Below are 12738 nucleotides of genomic sequence, written 5' to 3'. Positions count from 1 at the left end.
CATCGGGGCGGATGCCCCTGTCTCTTCAAAATAGTAGCCAAGGGATCACTGACATCTACCTGAGAGAGCAGACGTGGCCGCGGTTGACAGCCTTATCTGAGAGCTGGGAGCTCCAACAGTGCAGCACTCCCTCAGTACTGTGCCAGTGAACCAGCCTGAATTATGTGCTCTAGTCTCTGAAGTGAGCCTTGAACCCATAACCTGCCGACTCAGAGGTCAGAGAGCAAGCCACAGCTGGAACCTCAGCGTGACATATCAAGGCATGCTCTTTCTTTTACCCGAGATTATTGGAGATCCTTTTGTGGAAATTTGTGAAATCAGACCTGTCCTAATCTCACTAGCCTACTTCTTACTTAAAAAGATGATGTTCGTGTGAAGACTGTGTCCATTAAACGCCAGCTCTCAGCAGCCCTCAAAGGCCCCATATGTATGCAATGTGACCTGCCTTATCGGATTAACTTCATCAATCAATGGTACTTTACGAACAGCATCAGCAACCCGTCTCTGACATTTGAATCAAGAGGGAGAAACTTGCAATCTCCAACATGGATGAACATGTAGATCTATCAGCACCAGTTTCTGGGAGCAGTCCCACGGCGCGAGGGGGAGGGGGGAAGAGAGAGAGAGCAAGTGGGGGAGAGAGAGAGAGAGATAGTGGGAAATATAGGTTTGAACCTGCTTTTGCGGAACTACAATACCCAAAGTGTGCCATGACATCCCCTGCCGTTTGGAGAGCAGGGGGAAAAAGGACAGCGAGCTCCTGCTCCTGTGGAAAAATTTGGTGTGGATGAGCTGCATCATTGGAAAGTGGAAAATGTGACACCCTTGTTCAAGAAAGGTTGTAAGGACATTCCTAGTAACTACAGTTTAACATCAACAGTGGGTAAAGTTTTAGAAAGAATAATCAGGGAAAAAAATGAACAAGCACTTGGAGAAGTTTGAGTTAATTAAGGGGAGTCAGCAATGATTTGTTAAAGGCAGATCGTGCGTGACTAATCTATTTGAATTTTTGATGAAGAGAAGGTTGGTGAAGGGAATGCAGTGGATGTTGTCTATTATGGATTTTAAGAAAGCGTTTGACAAAGTACAACATAAAAGGCTGGTTAACAAAATTGAGGCCCATGGAATAGAAGGGTCAGTGTCAGCTTGGATAAAACATTGGCTTAAGGACAGAAAACAGCGAGTTGCGGTAAATGGTTAATAAAAACAAGAAACGCTGGAAATACTCAGCAGGTCTGGCAGCATCTGTGGAGAGAGAAGCAGAGTTAATGTTTCAGGTCGGTGACCCTTCATCAGAACTGGCAAATAAAAGAAATGTAGAAGATTTTAAGCAAGTAAAGCAGGGGTGGGGCAAGAGATAACAAAAGAGATGTTGATAGGACAAGGCCACAGAATAGCTGACCAGAAGATCATGGAGCAAAGGCAAACAATATGTTAATGGTGTGTTGAAAGACAAAGCATTAGTACAGATAGGGTGTTAATGGACTGAAAACTGAACAGCCACAAGCACAAACATGAAAAAAGTGGGTAGACAAACTGAACAAACTAAGATAAAATAAACACAAAAAAAGAAAAAAATAACTAAAAATAAAAGTAAAGTGGGGGGCCCGTGATGCACTGAAATTATTGAACTCAATGTTCAGTCCGGCAGGCTGTAATGTGCCTAATTAGTAAATGAGATGCTGTTCCTCGAGCTTGCGTTGATGTTCACTGGAACACTGCAGCAATCCCAGGACAGAGATGAGAGCGGGGGGGGGGGGGTGTTGAAATGGCAAGCGACAGGAAGCTCAGGGTCATGCTTTCGGACTGAGCGGAGGTGTTCCGCAAAGCGGTCACCCAGTCTGCGTTTGGTCTCCCAATGTAGAGGAGACCACATTGTGAGCAGTGAATACAGTATACTACATTGAAAGAAGTACAAGTAAATGGCTGCTTCAGCTGAAAGGAGTGTTTATGGGCTTGGATAGTGATGAGAGAGGAGGTAAATGGGCAGGTATTACACCACCTGCGATTGCAGGGAAAGGTGCCGTGGGAAGGGGATGAGGTGGTGGGGGTAATGGAGGAGTGGACCAGGGTGTCACGGAGGGAACGATCCCTTCGGAATGCTGACAGGGGAAGGGAGGGGACGATCCCTTTGGTAGTGGCATCACATTGGTGGTGGCAGAAATGGCGGAGGATGATCCTTTGGATTATTTTAGTTTGTTCAGTTTGTTTCTACTGTGCCTACCCACTGTGCTTTTTGTCATGTTTGTGCTTGTGGCTGTTCAGTTTTCAGTCCATTAACACCCTATCTGTACTAATGCTTTGTCTTTCAGCACACCATTAACATATTGTTCGCCTTTGCTCCATGACCTTCTGGTCAGCTATTCTCTGTGAACTTGTCCTATCAATACCTTCTCTTTTGTTATCTCTTGCCCCACCCCTGCTTTACTTGCTTAAAATCCTTTACATTTCTTATATCTGCCAGTTCTGAAGAAGGGTTACAGACCTGAAACATTAACTCTGCTTCTCTTGCCACAGATGCTGCCAGACCTGCTGAGTATTTCCGGCGTTTCTTGTTTTTATTTCAGATTTCCAGCATCCGCAGTATTTTCCTTTTACATTACTGTGGTAAATGGTTGTTTTTCAGACTGGAGGATGGTAGTGATAGACAGTGGTGTTCCCCAAGGGTCAGTGCTAGGACCAGTACTTTTCTGATATATGTAACTGACTTGGATTTTGGAATACAGAGTATAATTTGAAAATGTTCCCATGACACCGAACTTGGAGGTGTGGCAGACGGTGAGGATGATACCAATCGACTGCAATAGGATAGATAGGCTAGCAGAATGGCCAGACACTTGGCAGATGGAGTTTAATACCGACAAGTGTGAGATAATGCATTTTGACAGAAGGGATAATGAGTCAATACATACTTAATGGCATAATTCTAAAGAGTGTGCAGGGACAGAGGGACCTGGTGGGGGTGGGGGGTTCATGTGCATAGATCTTTGAAGCTGACAGGACATCTTGAGAGGGTAATTAGCAAAGCATATGAGATCTTGGACTTCATAAATAGAGATATTGAGCACAAAAGCAGGGACGTTATGCTGAACCTTTATAAAACTCTGATTAGGTCACAACTAGAGTATTGTATCTGGTCACCTCAAATTAGGAAGGATGTGAAGGTCCTTGAGAATGTGCAGAGGAGATTTAGAGAGAGAACGAGAAAGAGTCATAGAGAGATACAGCACCGAAACAGGCCCTTCGGCCCACCGAGCGCGCGCCAACCATCAACCACCCATTTATACTAATCCGACATGAATCCCATTTTTCCCTCTCACATCCCCACCTTCCCTCAATTCTCCTACCACCTACCTACACCAGGGGCAATTTTTACAATGGCCAATTTACCTATCAACCCGCAAGTCTTTGGCATGTGGGAGGAAACCCACGCAGTCACAGGGAGAACTTGCACACTCCACACAGGAAGTACCCAGAACCGAACCCGGGTCACTGGAGCTGTGATGCTAGCCACTGTGCCGTCCACTAGAATGGTTCCAGGGATAAGGGAATTTAGCTACAAAGTTAGGTTGGAGAAACTGGGATGGTTCTCCTTTAAGCAAAGGGGGTTGAGAGGAGATTTGATAGAGGTATACAAAATTATAAAAGCTTTAGATGAGGTTGACAAACAAAAGGTGCTCCCATTAGCTGATAGTACAAGGTCCAGGAAACACAGAGTAAGGTTTTGGGCAAGAAATACAGGGGGGGGTGTGAGGAAGAATTTTTTTATACATTGAGTGGTAATGACGTGGAACTTGCTGCCTACAAGGGTGGTAGAAGCAGAGATAATCAATGATTTCAAAAGGAAATTGGATGGGCACTTGAGGGAAATAAACTTGCAGGACTACAGGGATAGAGCTGAGGAATGAGACTGACTGGATTGCTCCACAGAGAGCCAGCATGGACTCGATGGGCTGAATGGCCTCCTTCTGAGCCGTAATGACTCTATCAGAGCTACAATACCCAAAGCGCATTGTCACAACCAGGCAGGGAATATACAAATAACCAAATGGTAGGGTGCAAGTGGCAGGAAAAAGAACATTGAAATTAAACTGGAATACAAGCGGTAGAATTCATGCCTCAGCTATACAAAGCCCTGGTTAAACCACACCTGGAGCACTGTGAACAGTTCTGGGCACCACACCTTAGGAAGGATATACTGGTATTGGAGAGAGTGCAGTGTAAGTTTACTAGAATGATACCTGGACTCCAACGGTTGTTACGAGATGAGATTACACAAGTATTCCCTGGAATTTAGAGGGTTACCGGGTGATTTGATCAAAGTTTTCAAGATATTATAGAGGAACTAATAGAGTAAATAGGGAGAAACTATTACCCCTGGTTGGGGAGTCTAGGACTTGGGCAGAGTCTAAAAATTAGAGCCAGACCTTTCAGGAGTGAAATTAAGAAACACATCTACATACAAAGGGTGGTAGAAGTTAAGAACTCTCTTCCACAAATGGCAATTGACTCGGGATCAATTGTTAATTTTAAAACTGAGATTGACAGAGTTTTGTAAACTAAAGGTATTAAGGGATATGGGATAAAGGGGGGTATATGGAGTTAGAATGCAGATCAGTCATGATCTCAATAAATGGCGGAACAGGCTCGAGGGGCTGAATGGCCTCCTCCTGTGCCTATGTTCCTAAAAGATTTAATTCTTTTGGTATTATATAAGATTTAAGTTGTTAAAATAAAATTCTGAGTTAATAGCTTTGTCTGATGTTTATGTGTCTCTAAGGGAGACTGATGTTGGCAGCAATGCCCAACAAGGATGTAAATGAAACAGAAGTCAAAAATGCTTTAAACAAACAAGAGCTCACTCAGCATCGTTAGCGAGAACAGATCTGTTCATGTTTCAGGCATTGAAAATATTATAAATGAAGAATATCACAAAAGGATTGCATTACTCTTTGAATTGTATCGGTTTCCTGCAGCGTGGATTTAAATTTAGTCCCGTGACAACACTGAAATGCACCTCCAAGATTCTTGCACTACTTCTATGTCTTTTAACCCACCATATCAAAACCTAAAGCAAATTGCTGGAAATCTGAAATAAAAACAGAAAATGCTAGGCACACTCAATCGGTCAGGCAGAATCTGTAAGAGTGAGAAACTGAGGTAACATTTCAGGTCGATGACCTTACATCAGAACTGAGACACCGGCCTGAAGCCTAAACTCAGTTTCTCTCTCCACAGACGTTGCCTGACCTGCAGAGTGACTTCCAGCGTTTTCTGTCTTTATATCAAAACTCCTCCCCAAGTTTTCTCCCTGTCTGTTTTTTTTTGTATTTCAATTCTGTTTGCCTGATTTATCAATTTTGGGGACTGCGTAATTCTCTTATAGACTTTAAAGGGGGCTAATTTTCCCTTGGCTTCAAGATCCTTTTTTGCCCTTTCCTCAATCATTTGCCTTTTACTTAAAAAAAAAAAAGACCTGTTACTTTGTGCTGGTCCATAGTCGTGCTGGTTTCTGGATCATCACACATTTAACCAGGTAGCACTCACTTGTCCTTAGAGGCTCCACTGCTACAAAATGGTAACCTGATCATTCATCAGAACCGGAAATTCAGGAGCAACATCTTTACCCAGAGAGTGATGAGAACGTGGAACTCCCTATCATAGGGAGCAGTTGAGCAAATAGCATAGATGCATATAAGGGGAAGCTGGAGTAACTCACGAGGGGAAAAAGGAATAGATGTTGATGGGGTGAGATGAAGTAGGGTGGGAGGGGGCTCATGTGCAGCATAAATGTCAGCATAGAGCTGTTGGGCTGAATGGTCTGCTTCTGTGCTGTACATTCTACATAAGATCCAAGTTACCCCCCAGACAAGGGTAGGTTTTCTGATCAATTATTTACATTAACAGACACCAGGCGGGCAAAACTGATCGAGTGAATGGGGTAAAGGACTGTCGTGACAAATTTCCACCCATTCACCATCCCATCCAAGGTTCTCCATTTGGGTTTAGTAACTGCATCTAAGTACCTGACGCCTTGCAGTGAATTTTACAAATAGCGCTCGATTCTATCATTTAGACATACATGCAATTTCCTAGTGTTCACTCCAGGACTACTGGAGTCTGCTGTTTGCAGGACATTTAAGGAGACATTTAAGAGAATGAGAATGCACGGTGTCTACAGCTGATGGATAGGATGGCCTTCTCTTCGTGTTCCAGCCTCTGCGTTCATCTGATCCCTGTAGTGAGATTGTAGCAGAATTTTGAGGCTACTTCTGAACATCCCATTAAGCTTGCTTCTTTTCTTTCCTGTTTCTGCTCAGTTGGTCTTGAGGGCCAGCCAAAGACTTGCAGGTTGATAGGTAAATTGGCCATTGTAAATTGCCCCTTGGTAGGTGAATGGTGGGGATGTGGTAGGGAATATGGGATTAATGTAGGATTAGTATAAATGGGTGGTTGTTGGTAGGCACAGACTCAATGGGCTGAAGGGCCTGTTTCAGTGCTGTATCTCTAAATAAAAATTTTAAAAATAAAAAATTATTGCCATAGCTTACAATGCTGTTCTTTCTTCGTGATAATGCTAAGTGGGTTTCCCAGTGGCGACTCCCCGTTTCTTTTCTATCAAAACAAAATGTAAGTAAAAAGCAACTTAGGGATGTCAGTTCGGGCTAGCTAAACCAGAAGCAGTCAGTACCTACCTGCCATATTACACAGGTGGACTTACCTGGCTGGGAGCTGCAGAACCGGCTGCACAGGCTCTGCGTTAGCCCTGCCATCTGCTGCTAGGACCCCTATGGCTAAAACACGCAATGCAGCCGGCACCACCCATGGCAGTAATTGTTCACCATGCCGTACGTTTCCTCCTCTGGCTCCTGTCAGACATGCACCCTCTATGCTACCACCTCACTCTTCTCCATCCATCAATGGGAGCTTCCAGCGCTGCTGAGTAACAATCTCAGATCGTGGTAGCAGCATCTAAAATTGGTCCTTGGGCTAGGGAGGGACAAGAATCAGCCGGAGTTCCAGCTACTGGTGGCTCCTACTGTAAAGGCGCCTGTGTTGCATTCTCTCTCTCTTATATCACTGCCATCACCATCTTTTTTAAAAAAATCACCCTATTTCTACGTCCTCTCTCTCCGGGCTGATTCTCCTTCTCCCTCTGCATTTTTGCCTTTTTACATATTGACCAAGCAGACATGGCCCTGCAGTGGGCTACAGGTCACAATTTGCAAAGGTGAGTAGGGAGGAAGGTGGCAGCATGCTCTTAGCACTTCACGATGTCCCCGCTGATGCCTCCAGTGGGAGAGGATGGGTGCCCCTTGCAGTAGCAAGACATCCAGTCAGTCGTCAAGCAAGGGAGTGAGGTGATACAGGAAAGAGGACGGCAGATGCAAGCCGGCAAGTCAGAAAACAGGGAGGCCTACAAGGTAGTCATTTACAGGAGATCGAAGAGCTGGACCACTTTTGTGGTGGCGTACTGTCATTTCAATGTGACAGGCAAATGTTGACATAGGTTTTTCCGAGTTCTAAATGTTGTCTTAAAAGTGCTGCTCAAAATGTTTAACACAGGAAATCAGACCAGGAGTGCACAATACACATTTCTTTATTTTATTCTCAAGAAAGAACACGTACTTACATAGCAATTTACACATCCTCAAGATGTCCCAAAGCACTTTCCAGCCACTGCGGGACTTTTTGAAGCGTAGCTTTGTCGGCAGCATGCACAAAAAAACAGCAACGTGATACTGACCCGAAGTTTTACTGGTGTTGGTTGACGGATAAATACTGACCCCAGGAAACCAGGAGGGACTCCCCTGCTGTCCTCCCAATAACGGCCGTGGGATCTTTTTGATATCCACCGGAGAGGGGAGGGGGGAGCCTCGGTTTTAGCTTCTCATCCGAAAGACGGCACCTCCGACAGGGCGGCACTCCCTCAGCACTGGCACGGGCGAGGCAGAATTACGGGGCTCACTCCCCCAGGACTCAACCCCACAACCTTTTGAGGAGAGAGAGAGACCGACCGAGCCAAGCTGGCAAATTCGCTGAAAACCACATTTTGCCAAAAACAGAAACACAAATAAATAAGAAAAAAAAGGGGGAAAAACTGCTGAAAATACACAACATCAGACACTTTTGCAGCACTTCCAGGTCAGGTATGCAGACTACTTCAATTCATTCAGCATTCTGTGTCAGGCCTTCCTGCAGCTCTGATAACTGCATGGTGCCTTTAAAAGAAACAACAAGTTGCACCAACCATTTTTCAGTGGGGCCAAAAACAAATTAGTGACATCCCCTTTAAGAGAGGATCGTTTGCCAGACAATTCTTCCCCCCGCCCCCCCGGCTGCTTTTATGTTCGGCATCGTCAGCAAGAGGGATAAGAATAATAATAAAGAGGGAACTAGAAGTTTTCTGAGAGAACATGAGGTGAAATGTGACTTTTATTACCCTCCCACCATTGCCCCCTTCTCACCTGCTCCGTGGATTTGACTTCGTGGCATCGATGGAGGACGGCGGAGAACCGCCCACTGCGCCTGCGCCCGGATCAACCGAACCAGACGCCGGCGAGACGTCCCTGATTGACGTCGGTTCTGACCAATCGGAGCCTGGACGTGCAAGGGGCGGGCGGGGTGACGCCAGCAGGTTAGGTTGTGAAGGCGCGCTGGTTGTGAGGGGGGAACCTGAGCTGCCGGCGGTGGGGGGGAGGGGGAACCGCGTTCACTCGTCACTGCGGGACACGTTAATACTCGATTAGAGCCGCCGCTTGGCAGCGATGGCTCAACAGGTCAACTACCGGCTGCGTAAGTGTCTCTGCAACCCTGATCCCCCCACTGTCGTCATTTATATTGGAGGGGGAAGGGGAGAATGTGAGTGGGGGAGGGGGAGAGAGTGGAGATCCTGGGGGGAGGGGGAGGGAGTGGAGATCCTGGGGGGAGGGGGAGGGAGTGGAGATCTTGGGAGCGGGGGAGGGGAAGAGAGTGGAGATCCTGGGGGGAGGGGGAGGGAGTGGAGATCCTGGGGGGAGGGGGAGGGAGTGGAGATCCTGGGGGGAGGGGGAGAGAGTGGAGATCCTGGGGGGAGGGGGAGGGAGTGGAGATCCTGGGGGGAGGGGGAGAGAGTGGAGATCTTGGGAGTGGGGGAGGGGAAGAGAGTGGAGAACCTGGGGGGAGGGGGAGAGAGTGGAGATCTTGGGAGCGGGGGAGGGGAAGAGAGTGGAGATCCTGGGGGGAGGGGGAGAGAGTGGAGAACCTTGGGGGAGCGGGGGAGGGAGTGGAGATCCTGAGGCGAGTGAGGGAGGGGGAGAGAGTGGAGATCCTGGGGCGAGTGAGGGAGGGGGAGAGAGTGGAGATCCTGGGGGGAGTGGGGGAGGGGGAGAGAGTGGAGATCCTGGGGGGAGGGGGAGAGAGTGGAGAACCGCGGGGGAGCGGGGGAGAGCGCGGAGATCCTGGGGGGAGGGGGAGAGAGCGGAGATCCTGGGGGGAGGGGGAGGGAGTGGAGATCCTGGGGGGAGGGGGAGGGAGTGGAGATCCTGGGGGGAGGGGGAGGGAGTGGAGATCCTGGGGGGAGGGGGAGAGAGTGGAGATCCTGGGGGGAGGGGGAGAGAGTGGAGATCCTGGGGGGAGTGGGGGAGAGAGTGGAGAACCTGGGGGGAGGGGGAGAGAGTGGAGATCCTGGGGGGAGTGGGGGAGGGGGAGAGAGTGGAGAACCTGGGGGGAGGGGGAGAGAGTGGAGATCCTGGGGGGAGTGGGGGAGGGGGAGAGAGTGGAGAACCTGGGGGGAGGGGGAGAGAGTGGAGATCCTGGGGGGAGGGGGAGAGAGTGGAGAACCTGGGGGGAGTGGGGGAGGGGGAGAGAGTGGAGAACCTGGGGGCAGTGGGGGAGGGGGAGAGAGTGGAGAACCTGGGGGGAGGGGGAGAGAGTGGAGAACCTGGGGGGAGTGGGGGAGAGAGTGGAGAACCTGGGGGGAGGGGGAGGGAGTGGAGATCCTGGGGGGAGGGGGAGAGAGCGGAGATCCTGGGGGGAGGGGGAGGGAGTGGAGATCCTGGGGGGAGGGGGAGGGAGTGGAGATCCTGGGGGGAGGGGGAGGGAGTGGAGATCCTGGGGGGAGGGGGAGAGAGTGGAGATCCTGGGGGGAGGGGGAGAGAGTGGAGATCCTGGGGGGAGTGGGGGAGAGAGTGGAGAACCTGGGGGGAGGGGGAGAGAGTGGAGATCCTGGGGGGAGTGGGGGAGGGGGAGAGAGTGGAGAACCTGGGGGGAGGGGGAGAGAGTGGAGATCCTGGGGGGAGTGGGGGAGGGGGAGAGAGTGGAGAACCTGGGGGGAGGGGGAGAGAGTGGAGATCCTGGGGGGAGGGGGAGAGAGTGGAGAACCTGGGGGGAGTGGGGGAGGGGGAGAGAGTGGAGAACCTGGGGGCAGTGGGGGAGGGGGAGAGAGTGGAGAACCTGGGGGGAGGGGGAGAGAGTGGAGAACCTGGGGGGAGTGGGGGAGAGAGTGGAGAACCTGGGGGGAGTGGGGGAGAGAGTGGAGATCCTGGGGGGAGTGGGGGAGAGAGTGGAGATCCTGGGGGGAGTGGGGGAGAGAGTGGAGATCCTGGGGGGAGGGGGAGAGAGTGGAGATCCTGGGGGGAGGGGGAGAGAGTGGAGATCCTGGGGGGAGTGGGGGAGGGGGAGAGAGTGGAGATCCTGGGGGGAGGGGGAGAGAGTGGAGATCCTGGGGGGAGGGGAGAGTGGAGATCCTGGGGGGAGGGGGAGAGAGTGGAGAACCTGGGGGGAGGGGGAGAGAGTGGAGATCTTGGGAGTGGGGGAGGGGAAGAGAGTGGAGATCCTGGGGGGAGGGGGAGAGAGTGGAGAACCTGGGGGGAGGGGGAGAGTGTGGAGATCCTGGGGGGAGGGGGAGAGAGTGGAGATCCTGGGGGGAGTGGGGGAGGGGGAGAGAGTGGAGATCCTGGGGGGAGGGGGAGAGAGTGGAGAACCTGGGGGGAGGGGGAGAGAGTGGAGAACCTGGGGGGAGGGGGAGAGAGTGGAGATCCTGGGGGGAGTGGGGGAGGGGGAGAGAGTGGAGAACCTGGGGGGAGGGGGAGAGAGTGGAGAACCTGGGGGGAGGGGGAGAGAGTGGAGATCCTGGGGGGAGGGGGGGGGAGAGTGGAGAACCTGGGGGGAGGGGGGGGGGAGAGTGGAGAACCTGGGGGGAGTGGGGGAGGGGGAGAGACTGGAGAACCTGGGGGGAGGGGGAGAGAGTGGAGAACCTGGGGGGAGGGGGAGAGTGGAGAACCTGGGGGGAGGGGGAGAGAGTGGAGATCTTGGGAGTGGGGGAGGGGAAGAGAGTGGAGAACCTGGGGGGAGGGGGAGAGAGTGGAGATCTTGGGAGCGGGGGAGGGGAAGAGAGTGGAGAACCTGGGGGGAGGGGGAGAGAGTGGAGATCTTGGGAGTGGGGGAGGGGAAGAGAGTGGAGAACCTGGGGGGAGGGGGAGAGAGTGGAGATCTTGGGAGCGGGGGAGGGGAAGAGAGTGGAGATCCTGGGGGGAGGGGGAGAGAGTGGAGAACCTTGGGGGAGCGGGGGAGGGAGTGGAGATCCTGAGGCGAGTGAGGGAGGGGGAGAGAGTGGAGATCCTGGGGCGAGTGAGGGAGGGGGAGAGAGTGGAGATCCTGGGGGGAGTGGGGGAGGGGGAGAGAGTGGAGATCCTGGGGCGAGTGGGGGACGGGGAGAGATTGGAGATCCTGGGGGGAGGGGGAGAGAGTGGAGAACCGCGGGGGAGCGGGGGAGAGCGCGGAGATCCTGGGGGGAGGGGGAGAGAGCGGAGATCCTGGGGGGAGGGGGAGAGAGCGGGGATCCTGGGGGGAGGGGTAGAGAGTGGAGATCCTGGGGGGAGAGTGGGCGGAGTGGGGATCCTAGGGGGAGTGGGGGAAGGGGAATGTGGGGATCCTGGGGGGAGGGGGAAAGAGCGGGGATCCTGGGGGGAGGGGGAGAGAGGTGGCATCCTGGGGGAGGGGGAGGGAGCGGGGACCCTGGGTGGAGAGGGAGGGGGAGAGAGTGGAGATCCTGGGGCGAGTGGGGGAGGGGGAGAGAGTGGAGATCCTGGGGCGAGTGGGGGAGGGGGAGAAAGTGGAGATCCTGGGGTGAGTGGGGGAGGGGGAGAGAGTGGAGAACCTGGAGAACATGGGGGGAGTGGGAGAGAGTGGAGAACCTGGGGGGAGAGAGTGGAGAACCTGGGGGGAGTGGGGAGAGAGTGGAGATCTTGGGGGGAGAGAGTGGAGAACCTCGGGGGAGTGGGGGAGAGAGTGGAGAACCTGGGGGGAGTGGGGGAGGGGGAGAGAGTGGAGATCTTGGGGAAGGGGGAGAGAGTGGAGAACTGTGGGGGAGGGGGAGAGAGTGGAGAACCTGGGGGGAGGGGGAGAGAGTGGAGATCTTGGGGGGAGAGAGAGAGAGAGTGGAGAACCTGGGGGGAGGGGGAGAGAGTGGAGATCTTGGGGGGAGTGGGGGAGGGGGGGAGTGGGGATGGGGGAGGGGGAGAGAGTGGAGAAGCTGGGGGGAGTGGGGATGGGGGAGGGGGAGAGAGTGGAGAACCTGGGGGAAGGGGGAGAGAGTGGAGAACCTGGGGGGAGTGGGGAGAGAGTGGAGATCTTGGGTGGAGTGGGGGAGGGGGAGAGAGTGGAGAACCTTGGGGGAGGGGGAGAGAGTGGAGAACCTTGGGGGAGGGGGAGAGAGTGGAGAACCTGGGGCGAGTGGGGGAGGGGGAGAGAGTGGAA

General features: G+C 52.3%; 1 protein-coding gene across 1 annotated transcript in view; it reads left to right on the top strand.

Moving 5' to 3' along the window:
- Positions 1–8768: 8768 nt before the first annotated feature.
- Positions 8769–12738, top strand: part of LOC137355978 (protein YIF1A-like) — a 43210-nt gene continuing 39240 nt past the window's right edge. Inside the window, exon 1 of the mRNA XM_068021680.1 lies at positions 8769–8796. Within this exon, the coding sequence (XP_067877781.1) occupies positions 8769–8796 (28 nt within the window). The remainder of the gene's footprint in view (positions 8797–12738) is intronic.

This window comes from Heterodontus francisci, chromosome 44 (assembly GCF_036365525.1).
Source record: "Heterodontus francisci isolate sHetFra1 chromosome 44, sHetFra1.hap1, whole genome shotgun sequence".
Classification (NCBI taxonomy): Eukaryota; Metazoa; Chordata; class Chondrichthyes; order Heterodontiformes; family Heterodontidae; genus Heterodontus; species Heterodontus francisci.
Note: the sequence above shows the minus strand (reverse complement) of the source record. Positions and strands in the feature narration are given on the sequence as shown.